Below are 19,396 nucleotides of genomic sequence, written 5' to 3' on the forward strand. Positions count from 1 at the left end.
CAATGCTCCATTTTCAACTCCTCCCAGTGATGCTTCCTCATCCAGAGGGTTGAGATCTGATTCTCTAGAAGCAAGCACATGCTCTGGGTGGGGGCAGGATGGGGGGGGGGATGGTTCTAGAAGGAAGGTCGGGTAGGGGCGGCATTCTTGTGCCATGCTTTCTCTCCTCCATGCCTGGAAATACAAGGAACTGTGCTAGCTGGGAGGGAAACTCCAAGGGGCCGGAGCAGGAATGGCCAGATTGGCCTCGCAGGTCCCAGTGCTCCCCAAGGGTGAGGGTGAGGAGGGAGAGGGGACAGAGCAGAGACTCGGCCCGCGAGAAAAATCAGAAGGTTTATTAAAACATTCTCAGCTCAGGCGGGTTTGTTCGTGAAGAGGCCGGGCCCTCCCCCTACCCCCCCCCACCCCGAACAAACACTAACCTTTTTCATTTTCTTTAAAGGTTAAAGGCTTATGGGGTTGTCTTATAGAAAAAGCGATACAGTGAGTAGAGTATATGCAAAAGGCCCCACCCTCATTTACACATTCCTGGCTGCCAGGTTAAAACTCGTTGCTTTAAATCGTGGCTAGTTACTCTGCTGGCCAAACAGTGCAGAGAGCATGGGGCTTTCAACAGCTGAGATGTCTGCAATGGGAAATGACAAAGGAATGACTTGCTCAGGACAGGTGGAGACCACGAGGAAAATGATGGGCGTCGAAGAGGCCCATTTTCATGGAACCCGCAGAAAACGAGATAAAGATGTCCCGTGTGCTCTCCCCCCCAAAACAGCAAGAAAACCCTAAGTGATCAGCTCTGGACCTTCCATCGCATCCACTGCTCGGTCCCCATGGACACCTGAAAACACACTGCACGCCGGGCACCAGGATGTCCCCTCCAGCCTAGAGTCACCCCTGGGAAGCCACCACGTGGCAGCATCAGTGGAAAGCCTGCTGCGGAGCGTCCCTCCACCTGCGTGAGCTTTTGAAATGGATGTGGGAAAAAAACTTGGGAAGGGGCATGGAGGGACAAGGGAAGGAGAGATGGCAAACTGGAAAGTCTTCAGCCTGCTGTCCCAAGCCGGAACATCTGTATGGCTCTATGAGGAAGAGGGTGGGTGGGCCCAGCTCAGTTTCTTGACCCGGGTACAGGGCTGAGAGGCCCACAGAAGGGACACTGGCTGGCCACCACTTTCTAAACGTGACAGTCATGGTAAACGCCCAGATATCCTTCTTCTTTGGCACTTGCCAAGGTCCTTCCACCACTATTGGTTGTAAAGCTCACCCCACAATTCAGCAGGGCCTGGCCACAGAGCCACCCCCACAACCTCCTTCACTGCTCCTGACCCCCTTTAGCCCCTCGCTGATATGATCATCTCCAAGAGCAGGACCCTCACTGGGGAGGGGTTGGGGGGTGCCCCTTGGCCCCCTGCCACCGTCAACCAACACCAGCCTGGCCCACCAGCTGTGAATTTGGTTCTGTTCGACCCCCAGAGGCTGAAACAGCCTTCCCAGCTACACTTTCAAATGAGCCTAATACTATCGGCAATTAGCTTTGCTTATTATTATTTTTCTTTTCTGCAGGGATTGAGGTTGGTTTGGTATTACGTGTGTGTGTGTGGCAGGGCAGGGCAGTTGGTGTTAGCTTTTTCAGTTCAGCAGTGTTCACATTTACATGAAATCCCTCTAGCTGGGATTTCCAAATCTCCTGGCTGCGAGGCGGCCCCGTTTGGCTACCATTACCAATTTCCCCCTCAAGAAAGACACAGCCAGGGAATAAAATCGGTAAGAGAGAGAGTCTTATTCTCTGGAACTTTTAAAGTCTTTCACCAGAGGTGTCTTCCAGTGTAACTTGGCGGAGCCGTTGGGATCTGGAAACAAGGATAACACACTGAGAACTCTGTTCTTTGCAAAGTCAACATTAGAAATGGATTACTTCACAATGGGCTAGAGATATGCTCACCGGCTTTTTCTTAAACCGGCTAAGTAATTCCCAAGAAAAGTAGCAGCCACTGTGAGTGCTGCAGCCCCCTGTTCTTGTGAGGGGCAGTTCCCTGTTTCTGGGGTCACCTGCCCCTCCTGACTATGTTTCCTCACCCAGAAACCTGCTTCATTTTCTACACCTGGAGTATTTTTATACACTCTCATTCTGAAAAGGCACGGGAGGGTTTAAGAGTGACTGGTGAAGCAATTTTCTAAACCATGCTTATTCCAACATAACAGGCCAACTGCTCGCAAGTCAGGGGCATGGCTTTTCTTGGCATGGGACAGTATACACAGCCCAGAGGATGGCAGGGGGTCTTGAGAATGCAAATCTGTCCATCTATTTGTCCTGGAGCTCTTTACAGGCCAGTGCAAACCATTGCCTGGCGTACCATTCCAAAGGCCAAGAAAACCAAAAGTCCCCTCTAGAGATCAAACACCATCCCTGACTTGTATTTTAAAAAGAGAAGAAGAAGAAAAGCTACTCAGGCAGCTTATGGAGTTGGCATATGATAAAAAGAATGGAAATCCAATTTACACATGTAAACTGGCTCATGTAGTGGTTTCTGAAAGAAGCATGTAGCTATGTCTGGAAATTAAACATGGGATGAGAGTGCATCTTTGGTTTGCTGGAGAAACACAATGATGTCATACCACAGAGGCAAAACTCACATGATGACAATTCTGCTTGAGGTCTGTTTGGCCTCAGATAGTAAAGCCGTTTTCGTGTTCCCAGGAGAGAAGTAGTAATCGTGCCAATTTCTTAAGACATCTCTTAGGGAGTGGAGGGCGGTGAGGGGTGGGGGAACCCCGAGCCCAGCAGGGGGCACAAAGATACAGGAAAGAATGGGGGACCTACACCTTAAGTGGGGGTTGGATGGCAGCAAAGCCTGCTGGGGCTCCCTAATTCTCAGCTTTTCCTATAAGTCGTCTCCTACAGTGAGGGCAGGGGCAATGTAGGATGAAAGCCAAGAGAGTCACTGGTCCCAAGAAATACGGGCTCTTTCAGAGGAATTGACAGGTGGTTAAGGAAGTGTACTTCCCGTGCGTGGAGACAGGGGGTGGACAGGGAAAGAAGGAAAACGTCAGCACTGCATGCATTCTAGCTGCACGGGGTGTGGACAGAGCCACCGTCTTGGCAGGCCACAGAGCAGTCTGTCCCGGGTGAAGCTGCTCCCCAACTCTGTACATTCTCAGGCTTCCTGCCAGATCACATCTTGATACTTACAGTCCCTCCGTTGAGCACAACGGCCATCTCCGTCGGCTGATAGACATTGCTTCTAAACGGAGCGCTGGGCCTGTTTCCCAAGCTGCCATTGCGAAATCCTGCCGTCCGGAGAGCTGAAGGAGGGAATGGCGACACAAAACACACACACACACAAAAGAAAGGAAAAAGAAAAAAGAGACACCATTTTGTTTGCTTCCCCTGCAATAACACCACACTCTGGGTAAGCCACAGCCACCTCCGCTCGCTCCTCCCCTTTGTCACAAGCCTGATTCAAAACAAAAGTCACAAAGGGGCTTTGTTCTCTCTTGGAGCCTGACAGCTCTGTGGGACCAGGAAGTTTGGGGAGTTCAGGGCACAGGCCAGAGGTGACCATCTACCCTGCTCTTTCCATCCCCTCCCTGCCCCAGGCCCTGCAGCCAGGGGTGACACCCCTCGGATGGGCTCCTTGGACGTGCACAGAATGCCATTCAAGGAAAGCTGGACACCGTCCCATCAAAACGCCACTGATTCTGGAGACACAGAGAGGTGGGAACCCTGAGAACACACAACAAGTGCCCGACTGTGATCACCTCCAGCAGAAAGTGGCAGGGGACGGGCACAGAAAGAACCCCACCAACTCCGTGTTGGAATGAAAAGGGAATCCAATGGCACAACAGGCTTGCGCTTTTTATCTCTGGGAGGTGGGTAAACAGTATTTCTTATTTCTTTTAATTTTTTATTCCTCTTCTATTTCTTATTTTGCTAGACTTTTTCCTAAAGAAAAACCAAATAAAACCAAAAGTCTGTCTCACATCGTCCTTATCTTCATTCTCCTTGAAAGTACTAAGAAAAGCCTCACTTAAAAGCCTTCCCTGAATGGAATCATTTTTTCTGGCCAAAAATAAGGAACAGAGCTTGTTCTTACAGATTTTTTTAGGGTAGGGACCAAAATCACACCTTCAGAGTGCAACCCAAACCAGGGGCCAGGCACAGACACTGAGAAAAGGACTTAACAGATATTACCTTATTTATGATTTTCCTAGCATAATAGGTACTTTTATTATTCCTGTTTTACCTTGGGCACAGAGAGGTGAAATAACTGGCCACATAGCTTGCAAGTGGCCGCTGAGCATTCAAACCCAGGCAGAGACAATGTGGTCTCTACCTTCACTCCAGACTAGCTCCAGACACTCTGTTTTTAACCACCATTAGAAGAAACCTGGATTTTTACACATTAGAGGTAACTCAGCCCAGGCAAGACCAAAGAAATTGGGGTGGGGAATGCATGTTTCAGGATATATTAAGAGAACCTTTTTTTGCCTGAGCATGTCCAAGCCTCAAGAAGCTCAGTATGCAGGGGGCTGAGCAAGGAGATGCCTTTCCAGGGAAGCAGAGATGAGGTAGCTGGGAGCCAACAGCACTGGGGGAAGTGACAGACAGTCCGTGGACCCACTAGTCTCAATTCTTAGCTGAGACCTGTTTGAGGAGGGGGAGGACGAGACAATACAGCAGAGATCTGGGCCATCTATGAGTGGGGTTAGGGGCTGGCTTCAAACAAGGAAACAAAGGCTCAGCTCTACTACCTGTCTGTGGGGTGCCGTGTCCTGAGGGTCCCTCTCCATAGAAGCTCCTTGTGGTTCTTCTCTGGGGACCAATGCTCCCACTTCTAAGTCCCCTGAACTTAGGCTACAGCTGCCTTCTCCCCTGGCTTCAGAGATGAGCATGCGATTTAGGCCTGGCCAATTTAAGGCATCACATCTCCCTGGCCATGCTGAGCGGTTCAGGGGAGGGCAACCACATCCAATCAGAGCCCACCCTAGGCTCTGGCTTGAGCCTCCTGGGATGTGTACCTCTTTTCTGTCGGGACTCGAGGCAAACCTGGAGCTGTGTGCTGCCATGAGACACACAGAGCCAAGAGAGGGAGAGAACCCAAATCTTGTCATCATTTGAGCCTCCTGGATCTAGCTATTCCTGAAGACCATACCTCAATACATACCTTTGGCTGCTTAAGCCAATTCAAATAGGAATTTTTTTTTTATGTGCAACATCAAGAATCCAACCAGCACTCCACCAGGGTCAGCTCTGACAGGCAAGCAGGGCTCACCGGCAAGGTGAACTCCCACAGTAATCAAAGTGTGTAGGTCACACGCCAGTGTTCTCCTGTCTAGATCCTGCAAATGAGGCCAGGTTGGCCCTGCCCTCAAGGCCAACTCCAGGGAGCAGAAGGTCAATGTTGACAACAGCCCTGGGCCCCAGTGAGATCTTAGAGCCCACAGGCCCTCACCAGAAGGAAAGACCATCTTCCTCTCTCAGTCCTTTGAAAGGTTAACATCGAATGCACCCTGTTAATACTTTCCAAGATGAGAGCCGAGGTGCTACATCTCTTAATGTATTTTAATCTTTTAGCACATACCTCATGACGTGTTGCTACTTATTAACAGGCAGCAGGCTGGTGAAGTCGGGTGCAGCATCTGTGCGGTCTCACTTAGGCAAAGGAAATATGGGAATGGAGGCCACTGGGGCTCGACGGAGCCACAGGCCAGCCTGGGGACTGCCTTTCCTATCTCATGAGGACATTAGGGATGTACCGTCAAGGGAAAGAGACCAGAAGTCTGGCAGGGAGGCTCAGATGCAAAGAAGCATCACTCCTGGGCACTGATCTTCTATAAGACCCAAGGGCTCGGTGTAAGACCCCTCATGGGGCCTATTTCCCTAAAATACAGATTGGCCGAGCTCAGTACCAAAGATGCCAGCAGCTGCTCTCACCATTGCAAGAGAGCATGACGAGATTCTCCAGTCAGTACAGCAAGGGTTTCCAGCACAAAGGCGATTCCAGCTAGGATGCCATGCTAGCCCCTCTGTGGGGCTTCTGAGTGTGAAACAAAGCAGGGCACGGGGTGCCTCGCAGACAGCTCCTGCCCCCCATTACCTCCTTTTGTCAGTCCTGATCCTGCCAGCCAAGATGAGACCCAGATCCCTTTGATCACTGGCTCTTATGCAGGTACCTAGGTACTGGCTGCATTTTTACCAAAAAGGATGCATGTAATGGGATTCAGAAAACCAACATTTTCCCTCTCTGCTTGAACTCAAACAAGGTACCTGACATCCCCGGGCCTCAGTTTCCCGGCTTTGTAAAATGGGTCTCACGCTCCCCAACTTTCTAAACACAGAGTTGTCTTGAAAGTTTGGTGAGATGATGGACACGAAAGGGCTTTAAGAAAAGAAGGGTAATTCTGTGGCAGACTGATCAAGCATGTGAACGCTGGAGCCAGCCCACCTGGGTTCAAATGCTGGCTCTACTTCTTGGGCAAATCACCTGGCCTCTTTCTCTGTGCCTCAGTTTTCTCCCTCTGCCAAATGGAGATATTAATGTCTAAACTTCCGAGGGCTATTGTGGGGATTAAATGAGATCAGCCACTAAAGGCTCAGGATGGTACCTGGCCATGCTTAGCCCAAGTGAAGGTTAGCTGTCCTACTTTTGGAGCCCCTCATACTTGGGTAAGTTCTGGCATTTCTGCTTTACTGCAAAGGAAATCAGACCATCAGGCTTTCACAATACTGCTTCTTATCCTTTTGGGGTCACAAAAGAAGTGGGAGATCAATTCCTGAGGAAAACATAAATGTACAAAACTTTGCATTCATTTTGGAGGTTCCTAGAACCTTCGAGGCCCAATGGGAGCCCATGGGTCTCATATAAAGTGGATTTTGCTCTAGGAGGAGCCAGAGAAGAGGGGGCTCTACCAGAACCCCCGGAACTGGCCAGGCAACTGGTCTCTGCTAACCACATCCCCAGACTCCAGACGACCTCCCTATCCTGATACCCCCCCCCCTTTCTCCTAGCACCCAGGGAGCCAGCCATACTGGCCAGGCTGACGCTGCCATCTCTGCCAAACCTCTCAAGAGACTGGGATTGGCTGACCTGGGGCTTCCTGGTAAAAAAGGGGGCAGCTCTGATGGAGGACACACTAGGTACCCCAGCTCTCTCCTGAGGTGGGGCTGCTAGGAATCCCTTCCGCGGGGAAGCCAGGTACACTCTGGTTGGAAGGAGGGAAGGTCTGGTGGCTGCGTCCTGGGCCTGAGCACTCAGCAAGGTTGACTCAGAGTCCTTCTGGAAAACCACCTCCATGTCAGGTCCCCAGTGAACGTCCCCAAGAGGGGAGTCAGGGTGAGCTGGCTAGGTCAGTCATCTATAAGTTGGGGATAACACGAGGACCCCCCTCTTCGGTGGTGGAAGGACTAATGAGATAGAACGGTACCTGGTAAGAAGTTAGTGGCCAATAAATGATGGCTAATTCTCAGCCTACTTCCTGCTTATACCCAGAGGTCTTTCTACATTTCAAATGGTCTCAGGCCAGGCTGGCGGATTTGTGCCAACACAGCTTCCTCAAGAATACAGTGCGTTTTCTATGTATTTGATTAAAAAAAAGAAAATGTCATGATCCTAAGAGACACTTTTTCAACTTTCATCGCAGGGGCTTTGGTCCCCCAGTGCTCGCTCTGAGGCCTCCTTCTCCATGTGTCCTCAAAGACATTCCAGTGGGGCTGAGTCCCGGTGGCCCACACTGAAACCATCTCATTAAATGACCGGTCTGAGGGTGCTGCCTTCCTTGTCTCACTCTCCCTGCCACCCGCCTTGCACAGAATGTACCCCTGGCAAACTGCCTGCTCCCAGGCCCATGTCTCAGGCTCTGCTCTCAGGGAAACCAAGCTCAGAGACACACAAATCCACACCAGGTACAGTGGGAGCACTATTCCCATTATATTACTTCATGCGACAGCTCCACGAGGGAGATTCTCTTACTATTTCTGTTTTGCAAATAAGAAAAACTGAGGCTCAGGGAGGTAAAGGAATTCAATCAAAGCCACACCGCTAGGAAGTGAGTGGTAGAGCTAGGATTTGAATTGAACCTAGGACATCCGACGCCAGGGCCCAAATTCCTTCACTCTTAGCAACTGAGGTGGTGGAGGGGGACAAGAGCAATCCCCCTTGGGCGCCCTTACACCCATCTAGCACATAGGTTGCAAACTCAAATGCTTCCAGGGAATTAGTGTGTTACAGCGGATTGGCTGGGCGGCATTAGGGAGTGGTGAGGAGTGTGGCAAATAGAAAGTACATCCCCATCTCTTCACTGGCAATGGATAGGGAAAAAATAAAAATCCATCTCAGGGCCCTCCCTTGCAGACCCTGCGCTACCAGGTGCCCCCGCCCCCGGGACCACCCATGCCCACTGGAAAGAGAAGAAAGCCCTTGGGGAACACAGGGCCCTGGGCCTGACCCAGCCGGGCAGCTTCGAGCCACTTTACCCGCATTGTGCTCATCCATGGAGAAGGCCTTGTTTTCCATGTAGGTCCGTGGCAGCTGCACGTCCTCCTCGAAAGCCGTCTCCCGCATCCTGGGCTGCGACGTGTCGAAGTAGTTGGGCGTGTTCTCCTGCGGGGCCGGGAGAATGGCGCAGTGGATCTCGGGGATGGCGTGGAAGATGACAAAGACCCAGCCGCTAGCCGCCAGCGTGATGGCCAGGGTGGGGTCGCCCCAGGCCTCGCCCTGGCGCAGCTCGGCATTGCCAAAGAGGTACATGGTCAGCCAGGCCACCCAGATGAGCACGGAGAGGAAGGCGGTGAGCAGGAGGCAGGCGCCGTTCTGCTTCCACTTCTTGAACTTGCCGCACAGCGTGAAGAGGGCCAGCCCCAGGGAGGCTGCCAGCAGGACCATGTCGTAGATGAGGGCCATGGCGAAATCCATGGGCTCATAGGCGCAGGCCGGCTTGGCGTCGCGCAGCACCGTGAGCGCCAGCCACTCCACGGCGATGATGACCTCCACCAGCGTGAGGCACAGCGCCGCGCCCGCCAGCTGCCAGCCCGACGGGCCCTTGCCGTGGCGCACCAGCCTCCGCACGCGCCACGCCTGGCTCAGCAGGCAGGAGAAGCAGAGCGCGAAGAGCACGCCCCACAGGAAGCGGCGCACGGAGCAGACGGCCTCGTCCTCCCGGATGATGAAGGCGAACGTCAGCCCGAAGAGGCCCAGGGTCCCCAGGAGGAAGAGGAAGTGCAGGCCCACCGGCTCCTTCTTCTCCTTGTCCTTGATGAACGGCAGCCGCACCAGGAGGATGAGCATCAGGAGCAGCGTGATCAGGGCGCCCGCCCCGGCCACCGCCTCCACCACGATGCCCCAGATGGTGTCCAGGTCGCACAGGGACACGTACTGAGGGAGGAGGTCCAGCCCGCAGCCCCGGGACGTGCTCGCGTTCTCGGAGGCCCCGGACGTGATCGCAAAGAGCAGGAGGAAGGCGAGCGCTGGGTGGGTTCTCATCTTTCTCTCTGACGCCAGAACATTCCAGACGAGTGGATGGAGGGGTATGTTGGGGGAGAGAAAGATCAATTCATTGTCAGACTCCTACCTCGTTTCAACCCTGCCCGCCCATACGGCGCCTCTGGACGCATTAAGCCAAGATGCCCCTTTCTCCAGGCAGCGCATCCCCAGCCGGGGCCACGTGCACCCTTGCTTGCGTGCGGCGCACAGCCTGCACCGCGGTACCCGGCGGCCTCTCAGCGGCCATGGGGCTGGAGGACAGGCTGGGAAGAGACTCCCTTTCCCCATATATCCTTTCAATCTTATGCCATGTGCCACATCTAAAGCTCTTCAAAAATAAAGGCACAAATTGAAAATGTAAGGAGAACGCCATGGGCCTCCCCTGTCATTACGCTTGCCATCGTGACTGCAAACACTGACCGGTGGCTTGCTCTGGGCGGCAGCTCCACACGACCGGACACACCCAGTCCCCACGGAGCCCTGCTACAAGGCAGCCCCCCACGTGATCTCCAACTTCCAGGCGACAACCCAGAGCCTCCAGGCAAGCTGCTCCACGGAAGCAGCCCCTCTTAGACGGCTCACAGCCTTCCAAACTGAGGACCGCCAAGGGGGACTGCCTTCCTCGCTTCTACCTTCTCTCCCTCCCCTCACATGTTCCTTTCTCCTCTTCCAGGACTCTCTCGAGAATCACCCCTCTTCACGGCACCCCACTTCTCCTCTCCCCGGGATGCCTGCAGGACTCTCCTGGCCGCTTACCCCCATTCAATCTGGTCTCCACACAGAGCCCCAGAGAGGGGCAGAACCCAAGTCTCCTATTCCCTACACCCCCACCCGAGATCCCCTCCCTGCAGGGAAAACCGCTTCTCCCCCACTGGCCTCACACGTAGGTCACATCCCTTTACTCTCCACCTGAGCCCCTGCCCATTTCCTTCTCAGCTCTAAGCCTTTCCTGTAGTTGCCCCTTTACGTCGTTTCTCCCCTCCATTCCCCTGTCCACTTGTTTTTCTCCATGGTAAGATCTGGGAGTGGGGGGAGGGGAACAGGGACCCTGCCTGTCTCGTCCATCACTGCAGACCAGGGTTCTCCACCTTGGCACTGTTTGGGGCTGGATGACTCCCTGGGCACTGTACGATGGTTAGCAGCATCCCTAGATGCCACTGGCACACCCCTCCCCTCCGCTGTGACAACCACAGGAATCTCCACATATCATGCGACGTAACCTGGGACAGTCTGCACCCCGAGCGCGGCTCGCTGGCGCCAGGGATGCTGCTTAGTTGGACGAAGACGGACATTCATCAGGATTCTTTTCAATGCCACCCACCCCTGCACAGGGGTCCCTTCCCACCCTGGCCTACTGCCTCGGCCCCGCCCACCTGCGGGGTTGCAGCCAGCACCCGGCCAGCAGCGCGGGCGGGTCCCTGGGGCTTCCTTAAGTAAATGTGCTATCGACCACCTCACTCTGCTCCTCTCCGGGGAGCCTAGGAGAGTCTCCAGTCCTGCCTGGGCTGGCCGTGAGGCCATCGGCTGGGATGAATTATTGATGCAGCTCAGTGAGAAGGTGCCTGGCGCAGCGGCGACCGAGGCCTCCTCTTCAGGCTCCAAGGAGAAGGCATTTGGCAAGAGGCGCCCCTTAAACGAGCATCCCAGCATCCCGCTCAGGCACTTCCAGGACGAGGAGGTTCCCCAGACGTTGGCAATCGGCCCGAGGTCCAGCCGGGTCCCTGACATGGCACTGCCCACTGGAGAGCCACTGCGACAATTTATGCTGCGTCCACACATCACCTGATCCCAGGAGTCCTTTAAATTGCCTCACTTAAACGAAAACCTAACATTAAAATACTTATCTCTTAAAGTGTTTGAATTGCTCCTTGGTACACCTCATGTTGCATACGCTCTGGGCATGTCCCAGGATACCACCCTTCGGAAAACGACTGTCCTAGCCCGAGCTGCCTTAACAAGGTCCTGTAAGCACGCCAAGAGACAAAATTTTAAGAAGTGGATGTGTCTGAACAACACGCCATTGGTCCACCGACTCAGTGGAGAGCCCCTGGCGGGGATTTCCCCCAGACAGTCTCAACAAAGGCAAATGCGATTAAGAGGCTTGTTAGCAAGTAGCAACAAGAAACACCCCACACAGCCCCACCAGGTCACACAGCAGCCAATTCCATCCTGAGAGTGGCTGGGAGGATGGCAGGTGGGCATGTGCTTCTGCAGTCCTGGCCCCCAGCCCCACCCCCAAGAACCCTTAGACCAACGTGCTCAAACTAGGGTGAATTTGGCCCCCAAGGTACAGCTGGCCTTGTCTGGAGATATTTCTCATTGTCCCAACTTGGGAGGTGCTACTGGCATCTAGTGGGTGGAAGCACAACATCCTACAATGCATAGGACAGATGCCACAACTCAGAATTATCAGGCCCAAAATGTCACTAATGCGGGTTGGAGAAAGCCTGATCTGGGAACCTAAGGACAGAGTTGATGGAAGATGCCAAGAAACCACAGACTTCTCCGCCTCAGGCCTGCACCCCATATCCCTTCTTTCCAAGAACCCAAGCCCTCATTCTTCTACTTCAGAGCGGCCCTAAGGGGGTACCTTCTCTCTCCAAGCCTGGCTGCAAATTGGCCTTAGGCTTTCCCAGCTCCACCCACCGCCTGCTCGGCCTTCCGACCCAACAGGAAACCAAGGGAGCTGAGAACACAAGACAAGACGGCAACCAAGCTGCTGAAAGCGTGTAATTCTTCTGACCCGGGAAATGGACACACTCTTGCTTTCTGTTTTCATTCCTGAAAGCGGAACCCTCTGCTCCTTTCTGGGACGGTTGTTTTTGTTGCCAGCATCTGTTTCTCCCATTTCCGCAAGGAGTTCTTGGCTCTCTTTGGAGAGCTACCCGGAGCCCTGTCACTGAGCATGGGCACATGACCCAGGTCTGGCCAATCAGAGCATTTATCCCTCCCCGTCACAATGGTGACTGGCTCATGGGCAGGCACAGGGCCTGAACCAGGCCAATGAGAATTAGCCCTAGAATTTTTGCTAGAATTAATTGGGAAGAGGTGGTCTCTCTTTTTTTTTTTTTTGCATGGGCAGGCACCGGGAATCGAACCCAGGTCTCCGGCATGGCAGGCAAGAACTCTGCCTGCTGAGCCACCATGGCCTGCCCAGAGGTGGTCTCTTTGTGTTGGGGTTGATAAGCTAAAAAGATATAGGCGTGGAGCTGGAGAAGGGCATATTTGCAACTACATGATAAGCTGACCCAGAGCCAACACCTAAATGATGGAGCAGAATCCTAATTACCATTGAACGCCTGGATTCAGCCATACCTGAAGGCAGATATCTTGGCCTTTGCATTACATCAGCTGATTAACTTCTCATTTTTGGCTTAAGCTCCTGTCACTTGCCAACAGAGAAGCCCTAATACTCCTCCTAGGTCCTGCAGCCCCCTTCTTCCAGGAAGCCCTTCTTACCCGGTATCTGGACATGTGGATGCAATCGACCATAGTGAAGGCTTTTTAGGGGTCTAGTTGTCTCATATGGGTCATAACATTGCTAAAGACCCCCATGAGATGACAGCCACCCCACTCCCTAGATCAAATGTGCCGATGCTTGGGGCACGGGGTAGAGTTATATACTCTGCCACACAGTATGAAGTCTGTGCTCATCTAGGGTTCTTGGGAGATTCCAAATTGCCCCGCAATGGAATGACTGCTACAGTGGCAACAGCCATCCTTAACTCATAGTGCTTATCATGTGTTAAGCGCCCTTATGGGCCTGCCCACAGCCCGAGGAGATGAGTGCTGCGACTATCTGCATTTCACAGGAGATGAAACTGAGCTAGAACAGGGTCAGCTGGTTTGTCCAAGGACACATGGGCAGAAGGTGGTGGGGCCAGGAGGCCGACAACCATGCCACCGTCAGCAGGCTCTTCCTACAGACCAGGTCTCTGACCATGCCACTTGGGGAGCCCTTGCTGGGCAATCTGTTGACATCAGGCTCTCCCTGTCCCCGGGACACTCTAGGCCAGCACTTTAGATTGTTGTCTTTGTAGCATGTGCCACTATTTTTAATTATTTTATTTTACTACTATTTCATTCTGTTCCCCACCATCTCCACCTCTAGGCCCTTGTCTGTCTTGGCCCTTGCCGGGCCCCTACTGCCCAGCACCTGGGAGGGACTCACGGCCCAGGAGCTGAATAAATGAATGGACAAATACAGTCTCTAACTGTCACGTCACCACGGCTAGGCAGTCCATGCTTATGCACACAGAGTTCGGGGAAACACGGGGGGATTAGGCAGGGGCAGCAATGGCCCAGGGCCGGGAACCCCCAACTGGCCACCCCCTGCACTGGACCAAGCAGGCAACTTCCACTGGGCTGCAGCTGTGCCCACCACCAGGCCAGTCCCCTCCTGCTGAATCAGCCACCTGGTGCCTCCCACCACTGCCGGCTGGGCAGCTCTCCAGGAGCCCCACCAAACCAAATGACACTAGATTAGAGTGTCCAAGTCCGCGCGAGGCAGGACTGCTTGGGATGGGCTGAATAGACAGCAACAAACCCGTGGGATGCAGGCGTGCGGCAGCTCAAAGGAGTATCTGAATAAATGTGAACCAACGAGCCAGACTCGGCTCCCGTACTAATTACGTTCACTGCCAGCCAGGCTCCCAGAACTGTGACTCATTCAGATGCTCTCAGGCAGGCACACTGCACTGTACACACATGCACACACACAAGCCCGCAGAGGAGCCGAGCACCCCTGGCAGGTGGTGAAGCCCGCTCCGTTCCTCCGCAAGCTGGGGCAGGCCGAGGCTGGAAAGAATGCAGGCAAGATTCCTTGTGTGCAGAAGGCGGGCGATGCCAGAGTGGAGACCCCTGCCCCCACCCCGCTGGACGTCTGCTTCTCCCTGCCCGGCTTCCCTCCACGGTGATATGTGAGGGGAGAAAAGCCTGTAATTCGGAGCCAGACCTCCTGCTTTTCCAATCCTGCCCCTGCCACTTGCTGGAGCTGTGTGACGGTGGAGGACTTTTACTTTTCTTGCCTCATTTGCCTCATCTGCAAAATGGGACTGATAACTCGCCTCGCGGTATTGTCGTGAGAATTAAAACAAATCTGGGATAAGGGCAGTAAACAAATACGCAGTAAGCATTCCGTGTAAAGTATCTGTTAAATAAATAAAAATGATTGGCAACTGCTCGTGGATCTGAGGTCCCCAATAGTCATTCCGACTGCTTTTCTAGAAGGGGTGGCTGCCATGGAAATGGGGCTGAAAGGATGGGGCCTCTCACCCCGGGGTTTGTCCACAACCTCCCCATCACACACTGAGCCTCCAGCCTCCCCCATCACACACTGAGCAGACAGACCCTGCTGGCGGTGCAAAGCCTTTGCAGGTGTGCTCTGGGGACCCCCAGGCTCTCTCGCTCGCAGTAGCAGGTGCTCTCCAGTGGGAATCCCGCTGTGAAGGTGGAGGGGGAACCCTGGCCAGGCTCAGTGCCCTGAAATCAAACGACTCTCTTGCAGGGTTAGAGGCAGGACACGCGAAGAACAGACACGGGTTATTTTCTTGGGAACCAGCATCCGGCCCTTCCACCCACATACATGAAAGGAGATATAAAATGTTCAAAGCTGGCTCTGAAACACTCTATTCTGACCTGCACCCCATCTCGCCCCTCAGCCACATCACCTCTCAGTGCCCAGCAGGTCAGAAGCCTCTTAGAGAGTCAGACAGAACTTGGTTACCTAGAAGCTGTGTGACCCTGGACAAACTACTTAAAGTCTCTGAACCTTCGGGTGTACAATAGGGATATTGACAGTGTTGACTACACGCGGCTGGTGTGAGTAAATGAAATACTGCTTGAAGAATACTCAGCACAGCTCCGGGCATGCAGGAAGCCCCTGTGCAATCATGATTCCTGTTGTCCAGTTGGGAAAATGAAGGCAAAGAGGTCAGGCAACTGACCAGAGGCTTACTGGAATTTACAGGCATAATTTAGACTAAGCACCCATTTCTCCCAGCTCCTGACACCAAGGCCTTCTTTCTACTGCACCCCTGGCCTAAGCCCTTCTTACAACCCCCCACCTCCACCTTGTGTCTCTGGCAGAGGTCCAGATGAGGACAAGGAGCTCCCCTCCACGCCAGGGCCCTAACTTTAGTACACTCTGTCCCAGCCCACTCCCGTTACAGCCGCCGGTGCATTTCCTGCCCTGACTGAGATTAAACTGTTACAAGGATTCCTGACATTAAACTCTTTCCCAGACTGGCAGTCTCACCCTCTCACCCTCATTTCCAAGCTACACGATCTCGTAATCATCATTTCCTAATGCTGGCCACTCCACCAGCCTACTTGGGGACTCGTGAGTTAAAAAACAAAAAAAACCCAAAAAACCCTGGCAGGTTAGTAAACAGGGTTGCAAGAACACAAGCTCTGTGATCCATGAATATGCAAAGCAGCTCCAATCCTGTAAATAAAAGCAATCATTTAAATGCAAATTACATCGTTGGCCGGCCCTTTCTGGGGTGGATGGTTCCTGTGGGGCCCTAATTCCGAAAAGAAAATGCCGCTTTCTTGGGACCCCGGGAAATCGCATGGAGGTGCTGACTGGTCAGAAACAAATGGGGCTGTGGGCTCTCTACTGAGGGTGGACAAGTACTGCGTAAAAGTGGGGAGAGTGAAAAACCTGGGCCACTCCTCAAGTCGGCTCATGGGGTGGCCAGGCTCCAAGTGGACCCCACAGGCTGGAACGCTCTCGGCTCCTCGCCAGCCCCAGAGGCAGGATGGAAGTTCTGCATCACGGGGAGCTTAAAAAAAAAAAAAAAAAATCAGATCCTGTGGCTTCCCCATTGAAAATCCTCCAACGGCTCCCGGGTCCAAGCAGAACGAAACCTAAACTTCTTTCCAGGGCCCCAAAGCCATGGCTGGTCCCCTCCTCCTGGACACACACACACACACACACACACACACATCTGCCTCCGAGCTCCAGCCACAATTGCCTTTGTTCAGTGCCCAGACACGCTAAACTCATTCCTTCCCCCAAACCTGTGCCCCCGCAGTGCCCTCTGACTGGTTCCAACGCCCCCCCCCCAATCTTGGGGTGGCCAGTCCGAACCTTGTGGGGCTCAGGTCAAACATCACGCCCCAGAACCATAATTCGCCCTTGTCACTTTCTTACACAACACCCCACTTTATTTTCCGGAAAGCACCCATCCCCACAGGCAAGTATGTCCGTTTACTATTTATTTACTTGTTTGGGGTCAGTTCTCCCCCCTGCCCCCAGCACGTCGAGGGCCGGGGCTTGTCCATTTTCTACAGGGCAGTGCCTCAGTACCCAGTCCCGGGGCTGGTCCGTTTACTGAAATAACAAATTAAGGACTTAAAGGTTTTGAGCTTATCTTTGCAACCACTCTGAAATCCTTGGTCTTGCTGCTGTGTCCCAAATGGCGACTGCCCCACCCCCACCTCCCTTCTCAACTCATCTGACCCCCTTTCAGGCTTAGAGCAGGGAACCGAGAGGGAAGAGGGCTGACTACATCCACATACAAAGCCCGCAGGGTGGACGCCGATTTGCATTCTCTTTGCACGCCTTCTGCACGCAGTTTCACGCAAAGTCCAGATCCTGTGCAAGCCCCGGGCCAAAGAAACTTCGGCATCCAGGCTCCTTGGCGTTAGTGTCCAGGCTTTTGTGCCAGGTCCCTCCCCCGCTTCTCCCTGCGGGGACTCCCAGCCCCTCCCGGGCTCCGCTCAGGTGCCCCCCTCCTGGTGCAGTTGGGGCGGTCAATCTGGCGCGTGGGCCGGGGCCCCAGGCCGGGACGCCACTGCCCGCCGCACTCCAGGGGCCTTTGTCCGAGCTCCAAAGAGCCACCCCCGGCGCGGCCCGGGAGACTGGGGGGAGGGGGGCGCTGGCTGGGCCTGGGTGTGACGGAGCAAGGCCCCGAGAATGAACGCGCGAGAGGCTCTCGAGAGACCTCTGGGGCAAGGTCGGTGGCCCCGTCCCCGGCTGGTTAACCAGCTCTTCCCGGGTGCGCCCTTTTCCGGCCAGGCGGCAGGGACCCCGGGACGGCTGGGGCCCTCGAAGGGCCGGGAGCTGTGTCCCCCACCCCCACCCCAAGGAGAGCGAGGGACAAGTCCTTTGCTGTGTCCCTCTCCCCCCGCCCCCCGCTCCCCACCCCCAGTCTCGCCGCCTCTTTCGGCTACGGCCCAAGTGCCCCGGGGTCCGAAGAAGAAAGGCCAGCACCCTCCCCCGCCATTGTATAAAGCCGCCCCCTCCCCCACGCCAATTGTCCCCCAGCCCCGGGTCCCGGTTCCGCCTGCCTTAGCCTGCAGTGCGCCCCCACTCCCGGCTGTGCGCTGCCACGGCCGGCTCTAAGCTTGGCTACCGCTTCCTACGGCAGGTGCGGCCGCTCACCCCAAAAGCCCGGCCCTTGGGACCCCCGCTCGCACTGCCCGGTCCGTACTCTGCGCCCCCGAGCCTGCCACGCGGACCCTGCCCACGACGGGTCGCTCGGGCACGTTGGACCCTTTTACATCCCCAGCCCCTCTTTACTTACCTATGGTCGCCCCCAACCCTTCCCCAGAGACCCGGCTCTCCACCTGGACCGACCCCCACAGTACAAGGCCCCCCCCCACCCCTTCCCCCTACAGACCCCAGCCTGGCCCTCTGCGGCTCCTCTCCCTCAACGCTAAGGTGGCCCCGCACTCCGGTGTCCCCCATCTCCTTCCCCAGCAGGCTAACCCCTTGGGAGGGGTGGGCAGCTTAGAAAAGCGCAAGAAGCGGACTCCCCCGATCCTCCCAAGTGCACGGCGGGAAAAGTTTCTGGGGGTTCCGCAGCGCCCTCCACCCCATCCGCGCAGCGCAGACTCACCGACCCCCGCCGCCCGCAGCGCCGATGCTCCCGCTGGCCCGCGGCCCGAGTCACATCTCTGCAGCACGGCCGCGGCCCCCGCCCCGCGCCCGCCCGCGCGCCGGTCCGGCCTCACTGCATCGCCCGCTGGAGCAGCCGCCGCGCGAGGCGCCCCCTGGCCCGGCCCCCGCCGCTGCAGCCCCCGCCGCCCCGCCCCTCCTGCTGGCTCCGCCCCCGGAGCCTCCGAGCCCCGCCCCCGTCTGGCCAGATGCTGCGCGCTGGACCCCGCTCCGCGCTTCAGTACCCAGCCGGTCTCCTGACCCCAGGCGCACGCTTCTTTCTCTGCTCCGAAAGCTGAGAAGAACCCCCTTCCAGCGTCCCACTGGACACTCACCCCAAATCCACGTGCACCCTCACAGCGCGCCCAATCCAGATGCGCAGGGCACAACCCCGAGTTAGATTATTCGCAGGAATGCCCCTCGCCAACACACTCGCGCGCGCGCGCGCACACACACACACACACACACACACGACACGCACGGAGGGACACTTTCCAACGTGGGTTCATGAGCAGTAAGTCTCCCAAGACCCACCGCGTTCCGGACCGAGGGGATCCCGGCCCGCGAGGATCCCAGCCCGCGAGGGTACCCATGTCACACAGTCACGGTTTGGGCTCCTCCCCGCGTGTCCGAACGCAGCTCTTTCCCACGCGAACGCGCTGCGGCGCGTTTGTCCCTTGGCGCACACTGAGACCAATGCCGGCGGCCTTGGCCATTCCCAAACACGCACGTCCACACAGTGCACCCCTCTTTGGGGCCTTATGCAAGGCCCCGGCGCCCACCACACACACCACCCACGCGCGCGCCCGTCCTTGGCTCTCCCTGGCACACTCACTCACAGACCCCGGGACACGCGCCCCTCGGGGCTGCCCTCCACCTCATCTCTGAACCCTTACTCCGGGTGCACCCCGAGTCACCTGAGGTCCATAACTTCTGCAACCGGACCTGGGGCGGGGGCGCGGGAGGCTGTGTTCCAGCTCACTAGCGCAGCTGGTTCCCTGGTGGAGCCTCGGACTAGGTTTCCGAGCCAGCTGGG

General features: G+C 55.4%; 2 protein-coding genes across 7 annotated transcripts in view; one reads left to right on the forward strand and one right to left on the reverse strand.

Annotated features, from left to right (window-relative positions):
- The window catches only part of IQCK (IQ motif containing K), a 135,670-nt gene extending 131,705 nt beyond the window's left edge, over positions 1–3,965 (forward strand). The window contains exon 8 of one of the 4 annotated variants that reach the window (XM_077141717.1): positions 3,595–3,965. In XM_077141717.1, coding sequence (XP_076997832.1) covers positions 3,595–3,819 — 225 coding nt within the window. In that variant the 3' untranslated portion in view covers positions 3,820–3,965. The remainder of the gene's footprint in view (positions 1–3,594) is intronic. The other 3 variants (XM_077141718.1, XM_077141719.1, XM_077141720.1) reach the window with 3 other exon arrangements.
- GPRC5B (G protein-coupled receptor class C group 5 member B) lies at positions 1,759–18,422 on the reverse strand. Of its 3 annotated transcripts, none has more exons than XM_077141716.1 (4): positions 18,323–18,422; positions 8,471–9,484; positions 3,188–3,300; positions 1,759–1,847 (listed from the first exon to the last, which is right to left on the reverse strand). In XM_077141716.1, exons 2-4 carry the CDS (start codon positions 9,474–9,476, stop codon positions 1,803–1,805), a joined length of 1,164 nt encoding a protein of 387 aa, XP_076997831.1. In that variant the 5' UTR covers positions 9,477–9,484; positions 18,323–18,422; the 3' UTR covers positions 1,759–1,802. The 3 variants fall into 3 exon arrangements, with proteins under 3 accessions (XP_076997831.1, XP_076997829.1, XP_076997830.1); XM_077141714.1 differs by lacking the exon at positions 18,323–18,422 and adding an exon at positions 12,220–12,614; XM_077141715.1 differs by lacking the exon at positions 18,323–18,422 and adding an exon at positions 12,237–12,418.
- Between the last annotated feature and the right edge of the window lie 974 nt (positions 18,423–19,396).

This window comes from Tamandua tetradactyla, chromosome 23, assembly GCF_023851605.1.
Source record: "Tamandua tetradactyla isolate mTamTet1 chromosome 23, mTamTet1.pri, whole genome shotgun sequence".
Taxonomy (NCBI): Eukaryota; Metazoa; Chordata; class Mammalia; order Pilosa; family Myrmecophagidae; genus Tamandua; species Tamandua tetradactyla.

What these genes read in the sequence shown, in the direction of transcription:
- GPRC5B (XM_077141714.1), bottom strand. Translation starts at nt 12,391, where the DNA reads ATGTGCCCATGCTCAGTGACAGGGCTCCGGGTAGCTCTCCAAAGAGAG. An exon ending in CATGGATGAGCACAATGCGG is followed by an intron (nt 3,301 to 8,470) that starts GTAAAGTGGCTC and finishes TCCCTCCTTCAG; the next exon opens with CTCTCCGGACGGCAGGATTT. An exon ending in TTGTGCTCAACGGAGGGACT is followed by an intron (nt 1,848 to 3,187) that starts GTAAGTATCAAG and finishes CCTTGTTTCCAG; the next exon opens with ATCCCAACGGCTCCGCCAAG.